This window comes from Engystomops pustulosus, chromosome 4, assembly GCF_040894005.1.
Source record: "Engystomops pustulosus chromosome 4, aEngPut4.maternal, whole genome shotgun sequence".
In the NCBI taxonomy this organism is placed as follows: Eukaryota; Metazoa; Chordata; class Amphibia; order Anura; family Leptodactylidae; genus Engystomops; species Engystomops pustulosus.
This window is the reverse complement of record NC_092414.1, coordinates 90,066,762-90,085,727: the sequence shown is the minus strand read 5'-3', so window position 1 is coordinate 90,085,727 and position 18,966 is coordinate 90,066,762. Positions and strand designations below refer to the sequence as shown.

Sequence of the window (18,966 nt, the reverse complement as noted above, 5' to 3'; positions counted from 1 at the left end):
TTCACAGGCCGTAGATAAAGCACAAACACTAGCAATGCTTCACTATATATTACACTTAATCCTTTAAAGGGGTTGGTCACCTTACCTCATGTTTTTTGTAATGTGTGTGCAAGTGTGCGGGAAAGGATATTAGGGAATTTACCTATGTAAATCTATAAATAGTTCTGCTCCTCTTTCTTGATATGTAAAGTGAAGCCTCTTGTCTTTTACCTTATCAGCCAGACATTCCTGACCATAAAATTGTCGAAGATAGAGGGTCATGTGATCAAGGTCCTGGACAGGTAGTGATCTTATATTCATGAATACCATAAGGTTCTGGCATGACAATTGTTCATGGACATGTAGAGAGCACATGACCCTCCATCTGCAGCCATTATACGGATAGGAATGTCTGGCTGATGAAGTAAAAGACGGGAGGACTCACTTAGAGATCAAGAAAGTTGAGCAGAACTTTTAATAGATGCATATAGGTAAATTACCTAATATCCTACCCCTCACCAGCAAACCTTCCATAAGGAACATGCGTTTTAGTTGGTGTCAGGTTTCAATAGGCTATGCTAGGCTGATTTTTAAAATGCTTTACATAAGGTTAATGCTCCCTGCCAGTAGTATCTGCAGTCTTTGTTTGCAAGTATCTTCTTATGTATTCTTATTCTCCTTCACAACATTCTCCTCTATCCCCTGCCTGCTGAATGCACATGACAGGAAGTGGGGAGGGAAGACTGACACAGGCTGTAGCCGTCCCCTGTCCTTCCCCTGGGACTGACTACATGATGCTGGCAGGGAGCCAGCTAATGTGAATCAAACTTATATAAACTATTGCTTTGTCAGCATTCAGAATGCTGACAAAGGGCTATTGGAACCTGTCACCAACTAAAATTCACATTCAGGCGATCACATTCAGGTTCCCTTGCACAAGTTTTAATATTTCTCTTCAGGTGTATGCAAAGAAACCTTATTACTCCATTACTCAAGGAATAAACTATTGGAGAAGTTTATTTCCCTAATATACTTCCATCCATAAATGCATTACATTTGTTTGCAAGAAATAAGATCTAGAAATTGTAGCTGGAACATTTACAAAGGAATTTTATGTTTCCTTTTGCAGGATTTGGCCAGTCCAACTCTGTCATTTTCACGGTCAAAAATACTATAAAACTTTGACATGAAAATATCTCCCAGAATCCACAGTTGTCCAGATTTTGTAGCCAAATCCATGGGCTGGAAGCCGGACAAGCACTGTACTGATTTCTGTCTGTGCTCCTAAAACCATTAAAAAAAGTATTATGATACCATATTGTATATTACCAAGTGCCTACAGCATGTAATAGTGTCTATGTACATACCTTCAGTACATACTGCTCTGGAGATATGGTGTAGTCTCTTTTACCAATGGTGAATGTAACAGTTGGGAGGTTGGATATGTGGCTGCAGTCTATTGTGTACTATAAAATACAATACATTCATGAGTATTGAACAGCTTGAAACAATAATCTATTCGCTAATTACTGGAGTTTGCATAACCCTGGAGCTCTGAATATTTCTGTGCTAAATATGGGCATTTCAGCAACAGTGCTACTTACAGGGTGTTTCTTTTTTACCTGGCAGGCAGAAATTGGGGGAGGGGTGCACCAGCCATGAGACAAGTAGAGCCTCTTGCTTCAGACAGGAACACCTGGAGCAAGATGGGGGCAACCTCAGGGGTGCAGTTGTATGCTACAAGGCAGGACCTGACATTTAAAAATAGTCTTTTCATACCTGATGTCAGCATCTGTGTGAGACACTCCATGGAGAACCCACTTACTAAAAATATAATCTGATATATTACTGCTGGATGGGTCAGAGGGGATGCCATTCTATAGTTCGCCTCAGGCAGCAGAGAGTTTAGGGTCATCTCTGTGTACAACAGGTACATAGCAAAATACACTGGACGTCTAATCAACTGAAGCATCGGAGACAGTAGAAAAGTAGATTTTGTCTCAGGACACTTTTAAATTGTAATTAAACTTGTGAAGCAAATGTTTTCATATAGCAGAACTGCATAGTGCTGATGGTAGTAGTAAGATTTGTAATGTACTTCTTTAAGTAAAACAGACTTTCACCTTTTTTGGCTTCTTCTTTCTTCTGTGTATCTAAAGTTTCTTCCACATTACAGAGATATACACTCACCGGCCACTTTATTAGGTACACCATGCTAGTAACGGGTTGGACCCCCTTTTGCCTTCACAACTGCCTCAATTCTTCGTGGCATAGATTCAACAAGGTGCTGGAAGCATTCCTCAGAGATTTTGGTCCATATTGACATGATGGCATCACACAGTTGCCGCAGATTTGTCGGCTGCACATCCATGATGCGAATCTCCCGTTCCACCACATGCCAAAGATGCTCTATTGGATTGAGATCTGGTGACTGTGGAGGCCATTTGAGTACAGTGAACTCATTGTCATGTTCAAGACACCAGTCTGAGATGATTCCAGCTTTATGACATGGTGCATTATCCTGCTGAAAGTAGCCATCAGATGTTGGGTACATTGTGGTCATAAAGGGATGGACATGGTCAGCAACAATACTCAGGTAGGCTGTGGCGTTGCAACAATGATCAATTGGTACCAAGGGACCCAAAGAGTGCCAAGAAAATATTCCCCACACCATGGCACCACCACCACCAGCCTGAACCGTTGATACAATGCAGGATGGATCCATGCTTTCATGTTGTTGACGCCAAATTCTGACCCTACCATACGAATGTCGCAGCAGAAATCGAGACTCATCAGACCAGGCAACATTTTTCCAATCTTCTACTGTCCAATTTCGATGAGCTTGTGCAAATTGTAGCCTCAGTTTCCTGTTCTTAGCTGAAAGGAGTGGCACCCGGTGTGGTCTTCTGCTGCTGTAGCCCATCTGCCTCAAAGTTTGACGTACTGTGCGTTCAGAGATGCTCTTCTGCCTACCTTGGTTGTAACGGGTGGCGATTTGAGTCACTGTTGCATTTCTATCAGCTCGAACCAGTCTGCCCATTCTCCTCTGACCTCTGGCATCAACAAGGCATTTCCGCCCACAGAACTGCCGCTCACTGGATGTTTTTTCTTTTTCGGACCATTCTCTGTAAACCCTAGAGATGGTTGTGTGTGAAAATCCCAGTAGATCAGCAGTTTCTGAAATACTCAGACCAGCCCTTCTGGCACCAACAACCATGCCAAGTTCAAAGGCACTCAAATCACCTTTCTTCCCCATACTGATGCTCGGTTTGAACTGCAGGAGATTGTCTTGACCATGTCTACATGCCTTAATGCACTGAGTTGCTGCCATGTGATTGACTGATTATAAATTAAGTGTTAACGAGCAGTTGGACAGGTGTACCTAATAAAGTGGCCGGTGAGTGTATAAAGGAGGCTAAAGATTAACCCGTTCCATACCTAGAGAGTATTTCACTTATATGTCCAGCTCTCTAGGGAGATTACTATCTAGAGACTGTCTGTAAAGAGATCGGTCATTAGACACATTGGGGCACATTTACTTATCCGGTCCTGTCGCGATCCCCGAGGTGTGTTGTCCGACAAGGATGAAGTCCGGCACAATTCATTAAGATCGTGCGCCCGATATACTGCATCTGTCACTTTCCCGCTGAGGTCTGCCGGAGTTCACCTTCTTCTTCCCGGTGTATGTGAGTGCATGTCTTGCGACACAATTTGAATTTTAAATCCAGCGCTCAGTCCGAAACAGTCGGGTTGTTCGACGGCCACACCCCCCCATTTTGTGTCGCATGAAAAGCGGCGCGATTGTGGAAAAATCCGATCACGTGGACCAAAAACCCCTGTTAAATGTGGTGCAAATCGGAAATAGTCGGGAAACCCAACGAAAATGCAGTGTGTGGACCCTTAGTAAATGTGCCCCATTATCTTTATCTTTGTGCTGGCAGTCCAGAACAGGAAAGAAAGTTGATTTACACAAACTTCTTAAATAAGGATGGAAGGCAGAGAAAAAGGACACTTGGACATTTTTCTTTAACCCCTTGCCAGGGCATTGTAGGGAAGCTGCACCATTCGCATCGTCACTTTTTAATGCCTATACAATTTTTATTTTTTGTTCAATTTGGACATATAAGGGCTTATTTTCTGTAACATTAGATGCACTTTACAAATACTTTATTTTAGTGGGTCATTAGATTATTGATGAGATTTTATTAACTCTTGAATGTATGGAGGAAAATTAAATCGTCAATTTTGGCTGCCATCTGAGCCACGGACCCCCTCCGTGAGTGCCGCAGGGGGTTCCGCAGGGGGTCCCGATCAAGAACAGAAGCCACTTAAATGCCACGGTCATGCTTGACCACCATCTGTAAGGGGTTAACACCCCAGTGTTAGAGGCGGGTGTCGGCTGTAACATACAGCTGACCCCCGCAGCTTCTGACACTGGCTCAGTTCGGCAGCCGGTGACAGAAGCAGGATGTAGTAGTACATCATGATGCGGCAAGTCCCTGCCGCCCGTGACGTACTACTAGGTCAAATGTCAGTAAAAGGTTAATAAAGTAAATTAAGTTTACTATTATCATCTGCATTATCAGTTTATGCAAATTTGTTAAAAGTTTAGCTACACTTGAAGCTAGGCATCTTGACTACTTAACATAGGATAGTTTCATAACAAGACAGAAAACTTACCAGAATTTAGAAGACAAGAGCCAAAGAGACACATTTATTCCAAGTAATAATAAAAACAATGCAATTTAGAAATGTAATGCTCTTACCTCTCCAAATACCAAAGGTGTAGCTCCAATGAGTTTCTGCAACTTTTTTATATCATCACTGGGACCAGTAATGAGGGAGGTGCCTGAATCAACTATAGCCTCACATCCATTTGGACAAAATGCTACTTTTCCATGAACTTTAATGCTGTATAAAAACAACTATGACAATTAGGAATTACAAATATTAATGTCTTTATCAAGCATTTTATAAATCGGAGTTTATGTAGGTATTTGCCTGTGTATCCATGGTAAATTGATGAGATAGGCTAGCTTAAGCGGTTTGTGCAAGGTTTCCAACTACTGCTGTCTTCTTTTCCCTGATTAACCCCTTATTTCTGCACCTGTTTTTCACATTAATGCCAAAGCTATTTTTTTAGTTTTTTTAATATTTTTTTAGATTTTTTAGTTTTTATTTTCCAGTCACTACAGCTTATGGGGTCTGTTTTTTGAGGGAGAAAAGAAGTTTTTAATAGCACCCTACTGGTGAATTTTATAAACACTTTCTGTGCAGTATATTTAAAAAAGAAAGCAGATTGGAACATAATTTTTTCTAATAAAGAATAAAAAGTTTTTGTTTTTTTTACATGACTTTCCTTTGTCTAATGAAATACTTTTTGGGGGAAAAAAATACTTTTTGCATCAACATTTTCCAAGCGCCATGACATTTGATTTTTTTTTGTCAACGTGGCTGTGTGTATGCTTATTTTTTTGCAAAAAGACCTGTCTATATTATTTATACACATTTGGGGTAAATAAAGTTTCCTTTTTTTCAACACTCTATTACTTTTCAACACTTCTTTTATTGAAACTTTTTTTTCCCTTTTTTTAGATTAAATTGTTCCACAAGGGGAGTTAAATGAGATAATTTTTCTCTTATATAAAGCACTGTAATACAGGTATGCATCTGGCCTGGCCAAACAGGTACTCCACTGCACCCCGGTCTGCCGTGCACACCATAGGCACCCTGTGATTGCAGCTCCAGGGTACCAATGGGTGGCAGAGGGAGCTCGCTCCCTGTGCAGCAGTTTAGACACCATGGTCCATGGTTTTTTTGCAGTGTCTTAATGGTTAAACACCCATCGGAGCTTTAGAGAATGCCATAGAGAATTAATAGAGAGGCACATGATCAGTATGCTGATCCATTCATTTGGGAACCCTGTTATTTCGATTTACTAGTATCTCAGCCTACGAACCCCTCAATGTTTAGCATTAAGGTCAAATGCTGAGAAATGTTTCTGACCGCTCATTAAATCTGTAAAACCCATTTGAATACTTGATAAAATATGTCAGGAATTGTAATCAATTCGAGTTAATTCCACTGCTCACATTATCAACAGGAAAAATATGTGATATTCAAATGAAAGCTCTTGAATTATTACTTACTTATCAAGTCGTATTTGCCAATAGCTCTTATCTGTAAGGGGGATCCAGTGAATTGGTCCTTTGTAGAGAGAGCTATCTATCCCCCCTAATATAAGTTCTCCTCCATATTCAAAATTGTCATCTCTGTCAAAGAATTAAAGGGAGGGTGAAATTACTAAATGAATTGTTCGCTGCATTTTTAGATGTTGTAGCTCTATACTTACTTATTTAAATGGAAGGAAAATATTGGTTTATTCACAAGATGTTGCTTCATTATCTGGTCAAATACTGGCACTGCATTGGCAACAGCAAGAGAGGGGTATCCAAGGCCCAATACTCCATCAAACTGTGCCAGCACAAAAGTCCTGCCTGGCTCTACGACTGACTGGCCAAAATCTTGTCCAACAATTGTCAAGTTACCGATCTGCAAGGGACAAGACAATACATTATCATTGTTGTAAATTAGTACAAATAATTGTGTTAAACGGACAAACCATGATGGAGCAGCAAATAGGTTTGCTTAATCTTTGACAAAGTTTGTATGCTTGTGGCAGGTTAGAACGCATAAGCCAGAAGTGACTATTTTCAGTTTAGGAATATAACTAGTTTATATTAAATTATTTACGGTATTGACCTGCATTGACAATCATACATAATGGCAATCTAATGAAAAGTAATGCTAGACGACAGGTATTATGTACTCTTAGTATCCCCTAAACAGGAAAAATGCATTTTAATGATGGCATCCGAATGCTACAAGACAGTTGTCAGGCTTTAGGGGTAATGGACCCACTGGACCATTGCGGATGATGACGTAAGCCAACATCCGGGAACGGAATCTAAGTGGCACCTGGTTTTCACCAGAGCCCGTCGCTAAGCAGGTTAGCTGCGGTGTGGTACCACCAGGTCGTTCCACAGGTACAACTTTATCTGTGGTGGCAGCCATACTGGTACAGAGACATTAGGCAGAATCATAGTCAAGGACAGGCAGAAGGTCAGGACGGGCAGCGCGGGATCAGAGTTGGGGGCGTAGCAATAGGTCAAGGCAGGCAGCGAGGAAGCATAGTCAGGAATGGAACCGGGGTCACAACGGGAAATCACCATAACAGCGCATGGCATTAGACAAAGCATGAAGATCCGGCAGGGTGTACAGGAAGGGGCTGGGAATTGATCAGGGAAGGCGACTAGCCAGCGCCAATTATCACAGGGGCACCCGTGCACATGACAAAAGTTACCTAAACAGGCATTTTAGTACAGTCCAGGTAGCTTTTTTGCCATATGTTCAATGGAAACTAAGAGGATCTATAACTTGTTTTATTCGAGCCCATACAAGTATTTCTGTTACCTGAAGTGTATCTTTACCCGTTATACCAACAAGTTGTCCAGTGCCATAATGGATTGAGAAGGTTTTCCCACCATGCTGATATGAAGTGGATGAAAAACACTGGAATTGTTTATGTACACCTAAAATTAAAACACACATACACATATATATATGTGAATTTGGCCTAGAACAGGGGTGCAGAACCATGTTGGTCCATGGATACTGACCTAACAATAAACATGTTAAGTATAACCATGTCCCAAAATGACCATTCTATGAAAATATAAACAAAGATTATTCCCAGCTGTGAACACTATAATGAAAATAGCTCCCAAATGTCCAAATTGCCACTTTTTCAAATTTTTCGATCCATAAATATTTGAATTAAAAATAATCAAACAGTCATACAGCTCCCAAATTGATATAATTTAAAACTCCAGAATGTACCACAAATAGGTCTGTACATGAAAAAGTTATTGGCCTCAATATTTTTTTTTTGTACAAAAGAATTACATTTTTTAAAATCTACTAAAACCTAATAAAATTTATATAAATGTGGTATCTCCATAATCAAACCAACCCAAATATAAATGGGAGGTGTCAGTTAAAGTGCACAAAGAAAGTCCTAAAAACAGAGCGCACAAGAAAATGCTGCAAATGTGTTTTTTGTCAATTTCACTGCACTTGGAATTTTTTTTTCCAGCTTTCCAGTACATTGCATTGATTATTATATACCACCACTGAAAAGTACCATTTGTCCTCCAGATAATGCAGACAACAATAATACAGACCCTAAACCAGCTTATAGATTATAATACAGAGCTCCAAGACAAGACAATTTCATATAATACAGACCCCAGATCTGACAAAGGCTTGCAATAGAGACTCTAGATCAGACAATAATTTAGAATATAGACAGCAGGACAGAACATAATGAATCATACAGATCTCAGATTACACAACACTTCTTAATTATTCAGCACTGTCCTGTTCTGCTCCATGTGCTGCCTGGCTGGGTCTTGGTGCCGGCAGCATAAGTTAGCAGTTTCATAATCTTGCACAGGTAGTGAACAGGAGAGCAAAGGGGAGAGGTGAGTACTCACCACTACCCACATTACTGCTGAAAGTACTCATTACTTAGTAAAGAAAGATCCGTGGGAGCTTCCACTGGGGGAAGCACATCTTTATAGTATTTGGTCTGTTGTACAAAAATAGAACATTGTTCCACTAAGAATGGAGAAGGAATTAAAATAAAAAAAGAGACAACAATATGAAAAATAATAAAATCTGAATAAACAATGTGAGTAGTTCAACATAATATTAGTTTTAAAGATGAGCAGACCCAACGTTTGCATTCGGGTTCGGCTGTATGACCCGGACATATTGCCAGATTGGCAGACGAACAGACAATTTGCCACGTTGATAACACAACTTTATTTGAGATAAATCTATATATTGTACAACTTACGGCATGCTTCACTTATGCAAAAAGCAGATGGGATCCAGAAGTTGGAAGATCCAGTGTCAAATACCACATTGAAGTTCTGTGGAGGATTCCCAAGACTTATCTTTCCATAGTACTGAGCCTGCATGTAGAAAAGTATGTGACATTTTTTTATAAGCAGTGATCATTATAAGACATCCCTTAAAGAAAATCTACCATCAAAAACAAGCATGATAAACCAGGCACAAATGCTCATAGATCCAGGCACTGTGACTGTGGTAATCTTCTTATACTTGTTATCCATGGCCTCCTTTCTTCTAAACTGATGCTAATGAGCCTGAGGGGCTCTGGTAGTTGTTTCCAGAGCCCTTCAGTGATTTCTTTTCACTCATTGTTACAATGAGCAGAGCAGGACATCCCTCCAGAGAGTTAGGTGAGCCTATGAATCTGCAGCACTAAGGGGCTGACACCCATTAGAGTCCCTCAGGATCATTAGCATAATTTTAAAAGTTTATTTTAAGAGGCTATGGATAACAAATATAAGAAGATCACCGCACTGTGCCTGTAGTGATGCTTTATGATTGAATTTGATGGTAGATTTCCTTTAAAAGGGTTGTCCCATCTTTAATCCACAAGATTGGGGATAACAATCTGATTGGTAGGGGTCTGACTACTCCAACCCAACTGCTCAATATAGTGGGCAGTGCAGGTGCATATCACAAGCATAGGGGTCCTGCTTTTAATAACTGAATGAACCAGTAGTTTGAGCAATGGAAAGGTCTGAAATTTAAAAGCACAGCGTTCACCTATCTCCAGCATTTTTGTAGACCGTGAATGGGAACGCCGGAGAAGTCTAAGCACTGTATAATAATATTGAATGGATCAGGAGGACCATATTCGTGACTTGCTGCTTCTTTCAATTTCTCAAGCCTAGTTGTAATCAATTTTTTTTTTATCACCAATTTAGTAGATAATGGATAGCTCCTATAAATAACAATTCCCTGACATGATGGAAGTAATTCTGTATGTCTAGCTCACATATTTACTGTAATCAGTATTCTGCACACAGCTTTGTTTTGGGGAAAAAAAGCAGCCATGCATTACTAGTCTTGTACAACCCTTTGAATTCCCTTTTTTAGCCCTTCACATCTTGTTGTAGATGAAATATTCCAAAAATAAAATATTATCTCTTACGGGCTGAAGCACATCTTATGCAGCCCATTATCTGTATCTATTTAGCAAGTGTTTCAGACGACTAAAATAGAGTGTGACATTAAGTAACTAGGGAGGACACGGATATCCCAGTGCTGTGTTAGGTTACACATCTAGTACTTAATTTAATAATCAAAAAAACTGTACGGGAAAATATCAGAACTGTCAGAATATCAAATAAAATATGGCTATAATATGCATGTGGAAACAATCTAATGGTTTTGCCATGATATCATAAATTATGTGCTTTAAATATGCGTATGGAAACAATCTAATGCCACGATGGCATAAATTATGTGCATTAAATATGCGTATGGAAACAATGCAAAGTATGCATGATGATAGAATGTATGACATGCTCATTTCTGCTATCCATTCTGTTGAAAAAATATTTGGAGGTAAAAAGGAAAGCACGTGGGGTGTTAGAATGTATCTGGACTTGTATTCCAGTCCTTTGGTTTACAAGCCCTGAAATAATCAGAATTGAACACCGTAAATTGTAAACCAACAACACTTACATGCTAGTGTGTGCCCCCTCTGGGAGGATCAGTTCTTCTTTTAGCTTCTTTTTCCCTCTTTTTTACCAAAAAATGGCCTAATGGATGTCTTTTAATGAGCAATTTGTGTGGAAACATATAAGAAGGTTTTTTAACCCTACGGCATTTGCCATTAATTTGCCACAATTTTGTATGACATGGTATGGTCTCATGATATATGTGAGAAATTTCTGCTGTTCATTAAAGGCTTTGTTCTATGTAACCCTAATGGGCACTGCTGCTGTGCAGACAAATAAAAGGATAAGTATCAAAAAAAAGCTTGAGAAAGCACAGTCCGCTCATGAACAGGCAGACTGGAAGGACTGGTTTCTGGTTTCCATCACCTTGTACCTCATTCACATCTATGATTAGATATTTATGTTGAGTGATTCCTGTTTATAGTAGCAGTTATAGTTCATTCCTGCCAGTAGGTGTATTTCATGTATTGACCATTACATCATTTAAAATATTATGTTCTGTCTCTTCCAGTGAGATTTTCTCATAGAAGTTCATGTTTTCCGTCACAATATGTCAAAACAGTCATGCAGCATCCTGATCCTGTACTGCTTCCCTAAAGAAAATGTACCATCAATATCAAGCATAACAAACCAGTGACACTTACTCATAGATCCAGGCACCGTGACTGTGGTAATCTTCTCATATTTGTTTTCTATGGTCTCCTTTCTTCTAAAATTACATTTGAATATGATGCTAATGAGTCTAAGGGCCTCTGGGAGGCAATCACAGACCCCCCCCCCCCCACTCCCACTGTGTGCTGAACTTGTGCACTTAGGCTCCTGGGGGTGTTACCAGAGCCTCTCAATGCTGCAGCTTTGCAGGCTGTTACACTGTCTCCCCTTTTTTTTTAAGCACTTCCCCTCTCTCTTCCTCACTGCGGCAGAGGAAGTTGCAGCGCATGGTGGGAGGAGAAAGTGCTTCATACACTCTGTTACATCCTGTGAAGCTACAGCACAGAGTGGCTCTGTTAAACCCCCAGGAGCCCTTCAGGTTAGTTAGCATAATAATAATAATAAGTCTATTTTAGAAGGAAGGATGACATGGATAACAAATACTGTATAAGAAGATTACCAGAGTCACAATGCCTGCATCTATATGTGAGTTTCGATGGTTTATCATGTGCATTCTTGATGGTAGATTTTCTTTAAACTTAGTACACCATGCTGATAGAATCCAGTATTACAGCAGTCACTTGATACCCTTAAAGGAAACCTACCACTTTATAATGGCAGTTCTAACCCTCAAACACCTTGCACCAGCTCAGGGTGAGCTGGTGCCGCAGCATATCTTCATTAATTCCAGAAACCGCCGATTCCTTTTTAAACTGTTTTATACTTTATATTACAAGCACGCTTCGGCACACCATGATACGGGCTCGGCGCACCATGCGCGTGACTAGGAATTGCCGAAGAGCCGGTGACGTCAAGGTATTTGAGGGTTAGAACTGCCATTATAAAGTGGTAGGTTTCCTTTAATAACAATGGGGCACATTTACTTAGTCAAACTTCACTACCTCCCACACTCTAAAACATACTGGTAGGTTGATTAGATTGTGAGCATCATGGGAACAGGGACTGATGTGACAAGCTCTGTGCAGCGCTGCGTAATCTGTGTGCGCTATATAAATAAAGAAATTGTTATTAACTATTCAATAAAAGTGCTCTGCCCATGTATAACGCTGGGTGCGACCGATTCATTAGGAACGTGAGCCGGATAACATTAATCTGCCATTTCCCCGCACTGGCCCAACAGAGTTCACTAACTTTTTTGTGGTGCACCTTTAACATAAGGCGGACAACACAATTTGCAAGTTAAATACGGCACTCGGTTCGAATCAGTCGACCCTAATTTGTGCTGCATGGAAAGCCTTAAATACCTCTGAAAGCCGTTTTCCCCTACAATAGCGTGCAAATTCTGAAAAAAATGTGGCGCAAAACCCTTAGTTAATGTGCCCCAATGTGTATCCAGGTTGACTTATTAGTTCACAAGCTGTTTTTTTTTCCCAGAAACAGTGGCAATCTTGGTTATTGGCTGTCGCTGGTACTGCAGCTTACCACTATGGGATTAAGACATAACATAGATAGGAGTGGCACTATATATGGAAATAAGCAAAAAAGCAACAGAATAAGACAAAAAAAAGTGCATCATTTTCCCATCAGTAGATGACTAGCGGACCTGCTGTCTCTTCATAACATTTTGTGAGTGTTCAAATTTATCAGCATCAAGTTACAGCAGAACTGTTGAACTGTATTGAGATCACAGAGACTAAGACATGGTTGATTTTTCTTTGTAATAGTCATAAAGTGGCATCTTTCAGGCTGCGCCCACACATTGGGGCAGATTTACTTACCTGGTCCGTTCACGATCCAGCGGCGCCTTCTCTGCGCTGGATTCGGGTCCGGCCGGGATTCATCAAGGTAGTTCCTCCGCCGTCCACCAGGTGGTGCTGCTGTGCTGAAAAGCATCTGAACGCGCTGGAGTTTACCGTGCCGGACCAAGTGAAGGTAAGCGCGTCCCAAGCGACACATTTCTTTTTTTAAATGCGGCGGTTTTTCAGAATCCGTCGGGTTTTCGCTCGGCCACGTCCCCCGATTTCCGTCCCATGCATGCCGGCGCAGATGCGCCACAATCCGATTGCGCGCGCCAAAATCCCGGGGCAATACAGGGAAAATCGGCGCAAATCGGAAATATTCGGGTAACACGTCGGGAAAACGCGAATCGGGCCCTTAGTAAATGACCCCCACTGCGTCTTGTTTGCATCTAACACAAGCATTTCAAAGAGCTGAAGAGGAGATTTGCCTTATTACATTGTTGTCAACATTGCGTCTACAAAACGCAAGAGCAAACGCAATGTTAAATTGTTACCAAAGGTTAACAAACGTATGTGTTAACATTGTGTTAATAAAGTGTTAACACGTGTTTTGTAAAGGCAATGTTAACACCAATGTAATTAGGCAAATCTTGCAAACATTAACCGCAAACAAAACGCAACGTGTGACCGCAGCCTCAACTCACAGGTGAAGAAGTTTGTAATCACTTTCCCATCTGCAGCTTATTGGAGCAGAACATTCCCCTAGCTGCAGGGGTGGATTAATACTGCCATGGGCCATGAGCTATATGAATATTATAGCCCCTACATATGGTACTAGAATCAAGCTTCTCGGGGAATGGAGGATGCATCTGCTCTTTCAGGTCCTTCAAAGGCTCTTGTATACATGTGTTTTGACAGCAGGAGCAGATGTTTGTGGATTTCATAGGTGAATATCCATCTCAGTTTACAATTTGGTGTGTGGTTTGGGAGGCCATGTCCCTCTAGAAGGCTTGAGCCACCGCCTACATTATGATCCACTAGTTGTATTCAGCTCTGTGCAGAACATCTTCCAGTAATATACCCTGTCTCCCCCCCTGGAATTATTATGGAATGTTAGTATATACACACCACCTCTGAACTATATCATATACAGTGCCAACCCCTAAATCATATTATATACCGCATTCCCCTAAAACTAAATACAGTACAGCCCATCTGAATTATATTATATGCCGTGGATGTACTAATTAATTATTTTATATACAGCTGCACCCGCTCCCTCATAATGTTATTATACACTATGGACCCTTGGTTGATGTAACTATTTATATTCAGCACAATATTCCGCATGGTTTTATTGCATACTATTCTTTGTCTCCTCAGTTTAGTAAATGCATAGCATTATTTCCATGTAAGTGAATAAGAGCTGAGCTTGTATTTACTACATAGAGCATGGAGCCATCTGCCACATGTTATGTGCATCATGTTGTGCCATGCCTTAACCGCTGATCAGTGATGGGGCTGGGAGTCCTTTAAATAAAAAAAATATGAGACAGCTTTTGATATCCAGAGAGAGTTAAATAAATGTTAGTTATCAGGTATAAATGACCTAATATACATGTATACACTGCAGGGAGAGCAGAGGAAGCTTAAAGGAAATCAAGTATGATAAACTAGGGACACTTAATCATAGATCCACACACCATGATTATTGATGTAATCTTCTTATATTTGTTATCTATGGTCTCCCTCCTTCTAAAATCAACTTTTACAATTATGCTAATGAGCCTGAAGGGCATGGGGGTTTGGTTCCAGAGCCCCTTCGTGCTACAGCTTCACAGGCTGTTAGACTGTCTTCCCCTCCCTATGCTCCCTTAGCACTTCCCTCTCCCTCTGCCTGATGTAATCTCACTGCAGCAGAGGAGTTTCAACACACAGTGGGAGGTGATAGTGCTCCATGCACACTGAGAAGCTGCAGCACATAGAGGCTGTGGTAACACCCCCAGAGCACTTCTCTCTTAATAGCCGAATTTTAATTTTTGAAAGAAGGAAGCCATGGATAACATATCTAAGAAGAATACCATAGTCTTTGTGCCTGGATCTATGAGTAATTGTCCCAGGTTTATCATGCATGCTGTTTAGTACACCATATACAGATTAAAAGTAAACTATATAGACTTTCCTTAACAACGTCCAGTTGTACTAATGCTAAGGAATGAGTTTTTAGCAAAAATAAACAAACTTTGTCAATTACGTATATATAAAAAATGTTTCCTAATAACCTCCCATATTTATAAAATATGCAAAACTACAGTTACTCTTTAAAGTGTAGATGTATTTGTTAGATTGCAATGTATTTGGCTTATTAAAATAGATGTAATAAAACATTTTTACTCACATAAAGTAACATACAAATTAATGAAAATCCCCAATCCAAATGTTTGTTATGTTCTGTCAAATCCTATGGTGCTATACATGCCACAATTAGGGATCTGTATTGTTATAGTCAATCGTGGAACACTTACATTCATGTAGTCAAACAAATATTCTGCTGTTGATCCAGCTGCAAATGAGAGAGAATCAGGGAAGCATTGAGAATATTTCTGAGCAAAGACATGGGACTGGTGATGTACCCAAAATTCCTCGAGCTCATTATTTTGGCGTAGCTGGTGACGTATTGTCCTGGCTTTTATTAGGGGTATTCTGAAAGAAATTTCAAAAGTGAAATGTCACCTAAATGCATTTTATTGTCACAATTTGATATATCCCTGTGAGATTTCAAGATTTACGTAAATCCATACTAATATACTAATATGTGTGGCACATGTCTATGTGATGTTCTGATTTCCCAGAATATGCATGGCTTAGTTGAATTGAACTAGTCTGGCTGATACTGACAGACTTTAGAAATTTTATAATAATTTATCTAGTATATAAATCCAAACTAATCCAATCCGTATTAGGTAGCCTCCATACTTCTCCTCTTTTATTCAAGCCACAAGTGAAAACTGCCCAAATCTAAACCTGGAAATGTTAACACAGCCTCCATCCTCTGGATGATCCCTAGTTACATGTATTAAGCATGGTACTTTGCAGTAGGTGGATATAACAAAGCAGCTGTAGTGGTATTTTTCATACCTTCTTACCTGTGTAAGGCTGTAGTAATATGGATACAGACAGCAAGGACAATTGCGAGCTTCATTGCTAATCACTGATAAGGTGAAATGTTGTCTTGTCTTTTGTATATTCCCTAAGGTCACATTGTGCTTCTACTGAGGTCAATCAATTACTGCAGGACATTAACCAGCTTAGAAGTTGTGCAATATTCAGATAATAGGATGTGCTGATTGGAAGCTTGTGCCAGCCTTCTATCTGTAAAGAATGCTCCATCTCTACACAGTAGAATGGTCAAAATGTCTGATTTACAACCCCTTGGAGCCCTTTAATACCTGCCAACCATTGTGATTTAAATGTTTGTATGGGTGGTTAGGAAATCTCCGTTCTTCAGGTGAGTAGGGTCGCACCTATAAGTCATAACTGGCACATCCTGTGTGTGTATAACAAGGGGAGTCTATCAATTTCATTAATGTTTTATTTTTTTTGGTCTGACCTGTAGCGGGGTCTGACAGGAGCACTTATTTGGAATGACAAGTGGGATCCTCTGGATTGTGTAGGGTTCACAATTAAAATCTGTTCTCAGGGCTATTGGGTACATTTAAATAATATCTGTCACCCATTTGCAAGTACAATACTATGCTTCCTAGCTTTGGACTTTTTTTTTTCCTTGAGGACCTTTCAGAAGCCTGCTGATTGAAGCCCCACAGTGCATGGACATTATTGCCAATGCCAACTGCATTCTCCCTCCTAACATGTGACATCTTTTGCATTATGCTGTGAGATATAACTGCACATTTTGGAGTGACATTTGAGGCCGGGTTCATTGTTCTTGAATTGTGTTTAGAAATGCAATTCAAGTACATTTACTCCCGATTGCACGTGTGCTTACATCTAAACGCTTACAATTGGGAACAAGCACCCCCAGATACCATATGAAAACAATGCATGTGAATGCAGTCTTAGAGCAGCTTTCCAGTTGAAACTTGCAGAGTTTGGTTCATGAACCACCATGCAGGGTCCTACTTCACAGACTAAACCGCTGGTGGGGTGGGGACTCCGAACACTATATGATGCACAGAGTTTTTGCTTCCCCGCTAAATAGGGGGCCAACACTGTAATCATTACAGTGTTTGCTCTACTGCATATCAGGGAAGCAGAAATTCTGTGCATCATAAATCCCACAAGTAATTTCGGTCTGTGGAGCAGGAATCTGAATGTCAATAAAGGACAAAAAAACAATCACACAATTTGGAGTGGATTTATGTTAGATGCAGTTTTCTGGTTGTATTTGTGTGCCCTTTTAACTGCATAGCACCATGAAAGATAGAGCGGGCTCTATTCCTGCCCGGCTTTGTGGTGTGGCCTCTCAGAGGAGGGGTGAGCAGCGCCACTTACTCCTTCTCCACCCGGCTTGTGGACGTCTGCATGGAGCCTGAGCTGTATGGCTGCAAAATCATCCGTCATCTAATTTTGGGGATCCACAAAAAAATGGAAGGTTGGCAAATTATGTCAGTAGTTTATCTCAACCCCTTTGAGTGTCACATGGCTGTGCCACCCAGGGCTGGATTATAGGGTGGTCTTCTGGGGCATACGCCCTGGGGCACCACCACTTTGCCCTTAAAGGGGCCCTCACCAAATGTGGGCGATTCAGGCTGTCGCATGGCCGCCCGAATCACCCATATCATGTATCATGCATCATCCTATAGACTTCAGTCTATAGCAGAGCGAGGGAACAAATAAGGGCTCACACTAGATGGCGGAGGAGGAAGTCGGTGCGCATCAAAGGAAGGTGCATACAATTTTATTATTTTACCTAGGGCTGTATATAGTTAATTATAGGGACTGTAAATAGTTATTATAGGAGGGTGTATATAGTTATTATAGGGGGATCTTTATAGTTATTATAGGGGACTGTATATACTTATTATAGGGGAATGTATATACGTTTTATAGGGGGCTATACACTCACCGGCCACTTTATTAGGTACACCATGCTAGTAACGGGTTGGACCCCCTTTTGCCTTCAGAACTGCCTCAATTCTTCGTGGCATAGGTGCTGGTAGCATTCCTCAGAGATTTTGGTCCATATTGACATGATGGCATCGCACAGTTGCTGCAGATTTGTCGGCTGCACATCCATGATGCGAATCTCCCATTCTACCACATCCCAAAGATGCTCTATTGGATTGAGATCTGGTGACTGTGGAGGCCATTTGAGTACAGTGAACTCATTGTCATGTTCAAGAAACCAGTCTGAGATGATTCCAGCTTTATGACATGGCGCATTATCCTGCTGAAAGTAGCCATCAGATGTTGGGTACATTGTGGTCATAAAGGGATGGACATGGTCAGCAACAATACTCAGGTATGCTGTGGCGTTGCAACGATGCTCAATTGGTACCAAGGGGCCCAAAGAGTGCCAAGAAAATATTCCCCACACCATGACACCACCACCACCAGCCTGAACCGTTGATACAAGGCAGGATGGATCCATGCTTTCATGTTGTTGATGCCAAATTATGACCCTACCATCTGAATGTCGCAGCAGAAATCGAGACTCATCAGACCAGGCAACATTTTTCCAATCTTCTACTGTCCAATTTCGATGAGCTTGTGCAAATAGTAGCCTCAGTTTCCTGTTCTTAGCTGAAAGGAGTGGCACCCGGTGTGGTCTTCTGCTGCTGTAGCCCATCTGCCTCAAAGTTCGACATACTGTGCGTTCAGAGATGCTCTTCTGCCTACCTTAGTTGTAACGGGTGGCGATTTGAGTCACTGTTGCTTTTCTATCAGCCCGAACCAGTCTGCCCATTCTCCTCTGACCTCTGGCATCAACAAGGCATTTCCGCCCACAGAACTGCCGCTCACTGGATGTTTTTTCTTTTTCGGACCATTCTCTG

General features: G+C 40.9%; 1 protein-coding gene across 1 annotated transcript; it reads right to left on the bottom strand.

Annotated features, from left to right (window-relative positions):
- Nucleotides 1-970: 970 nt before the first annotated feature.
- On the bottom strand, nt 971-16,255 carry LOC140126815 (cathepsin E-like). Its single transcript, XM_072146695.1, has 9 exons — nt 16,099-16,255; nt 15,478-15,655; nt 8,900-9,017; nt 7,453-7,571; nt 6,332-6,531; nt 6,129-6,251; nt 4,746-4,890; nt 1,347-1,445; nt 971-1,263 (listed from the first exon to the last, which is right to left on the bottom strand). Exons 1-9 carry the CDS (start codon nt 16,152-16,154, stop codon nt 1,078-1,080), a joined length of 1,224 nt encoding a protein of 407 aa, XP_072002796.1. The 5' UTR covers nt 16,155-16,255; the 3' UTR covers nt 971-1,077.
- Nucleotides 16,256-18,966: the final 2,711 nt, after the last annotated feature.

Bases quoted from the DNA above. Each gene is read 5' to 3' on its own strand.
- LOC140126815 (XM_072146695.1), bottom strand. From the start codon at position 16,154: ATGAAGCTCGCAATTGTCCTTGCTGTCTGTATCCATATTACTACAGCC. The intron at 6,252-6,331 runs GTAAGTATAGAG...ATTCTTTGACAG, and splicing joins TTTTCCTTCCATTTAAATAA to AGATGACAATTTTGAATATG. The intron at 1,264-1,346 runs GTATGTACATAG...TAATGGTTTTAG, and splicing joins CAGAGCAGTATGTACTGAAG to GAGCACAGACAGAAATCAGT.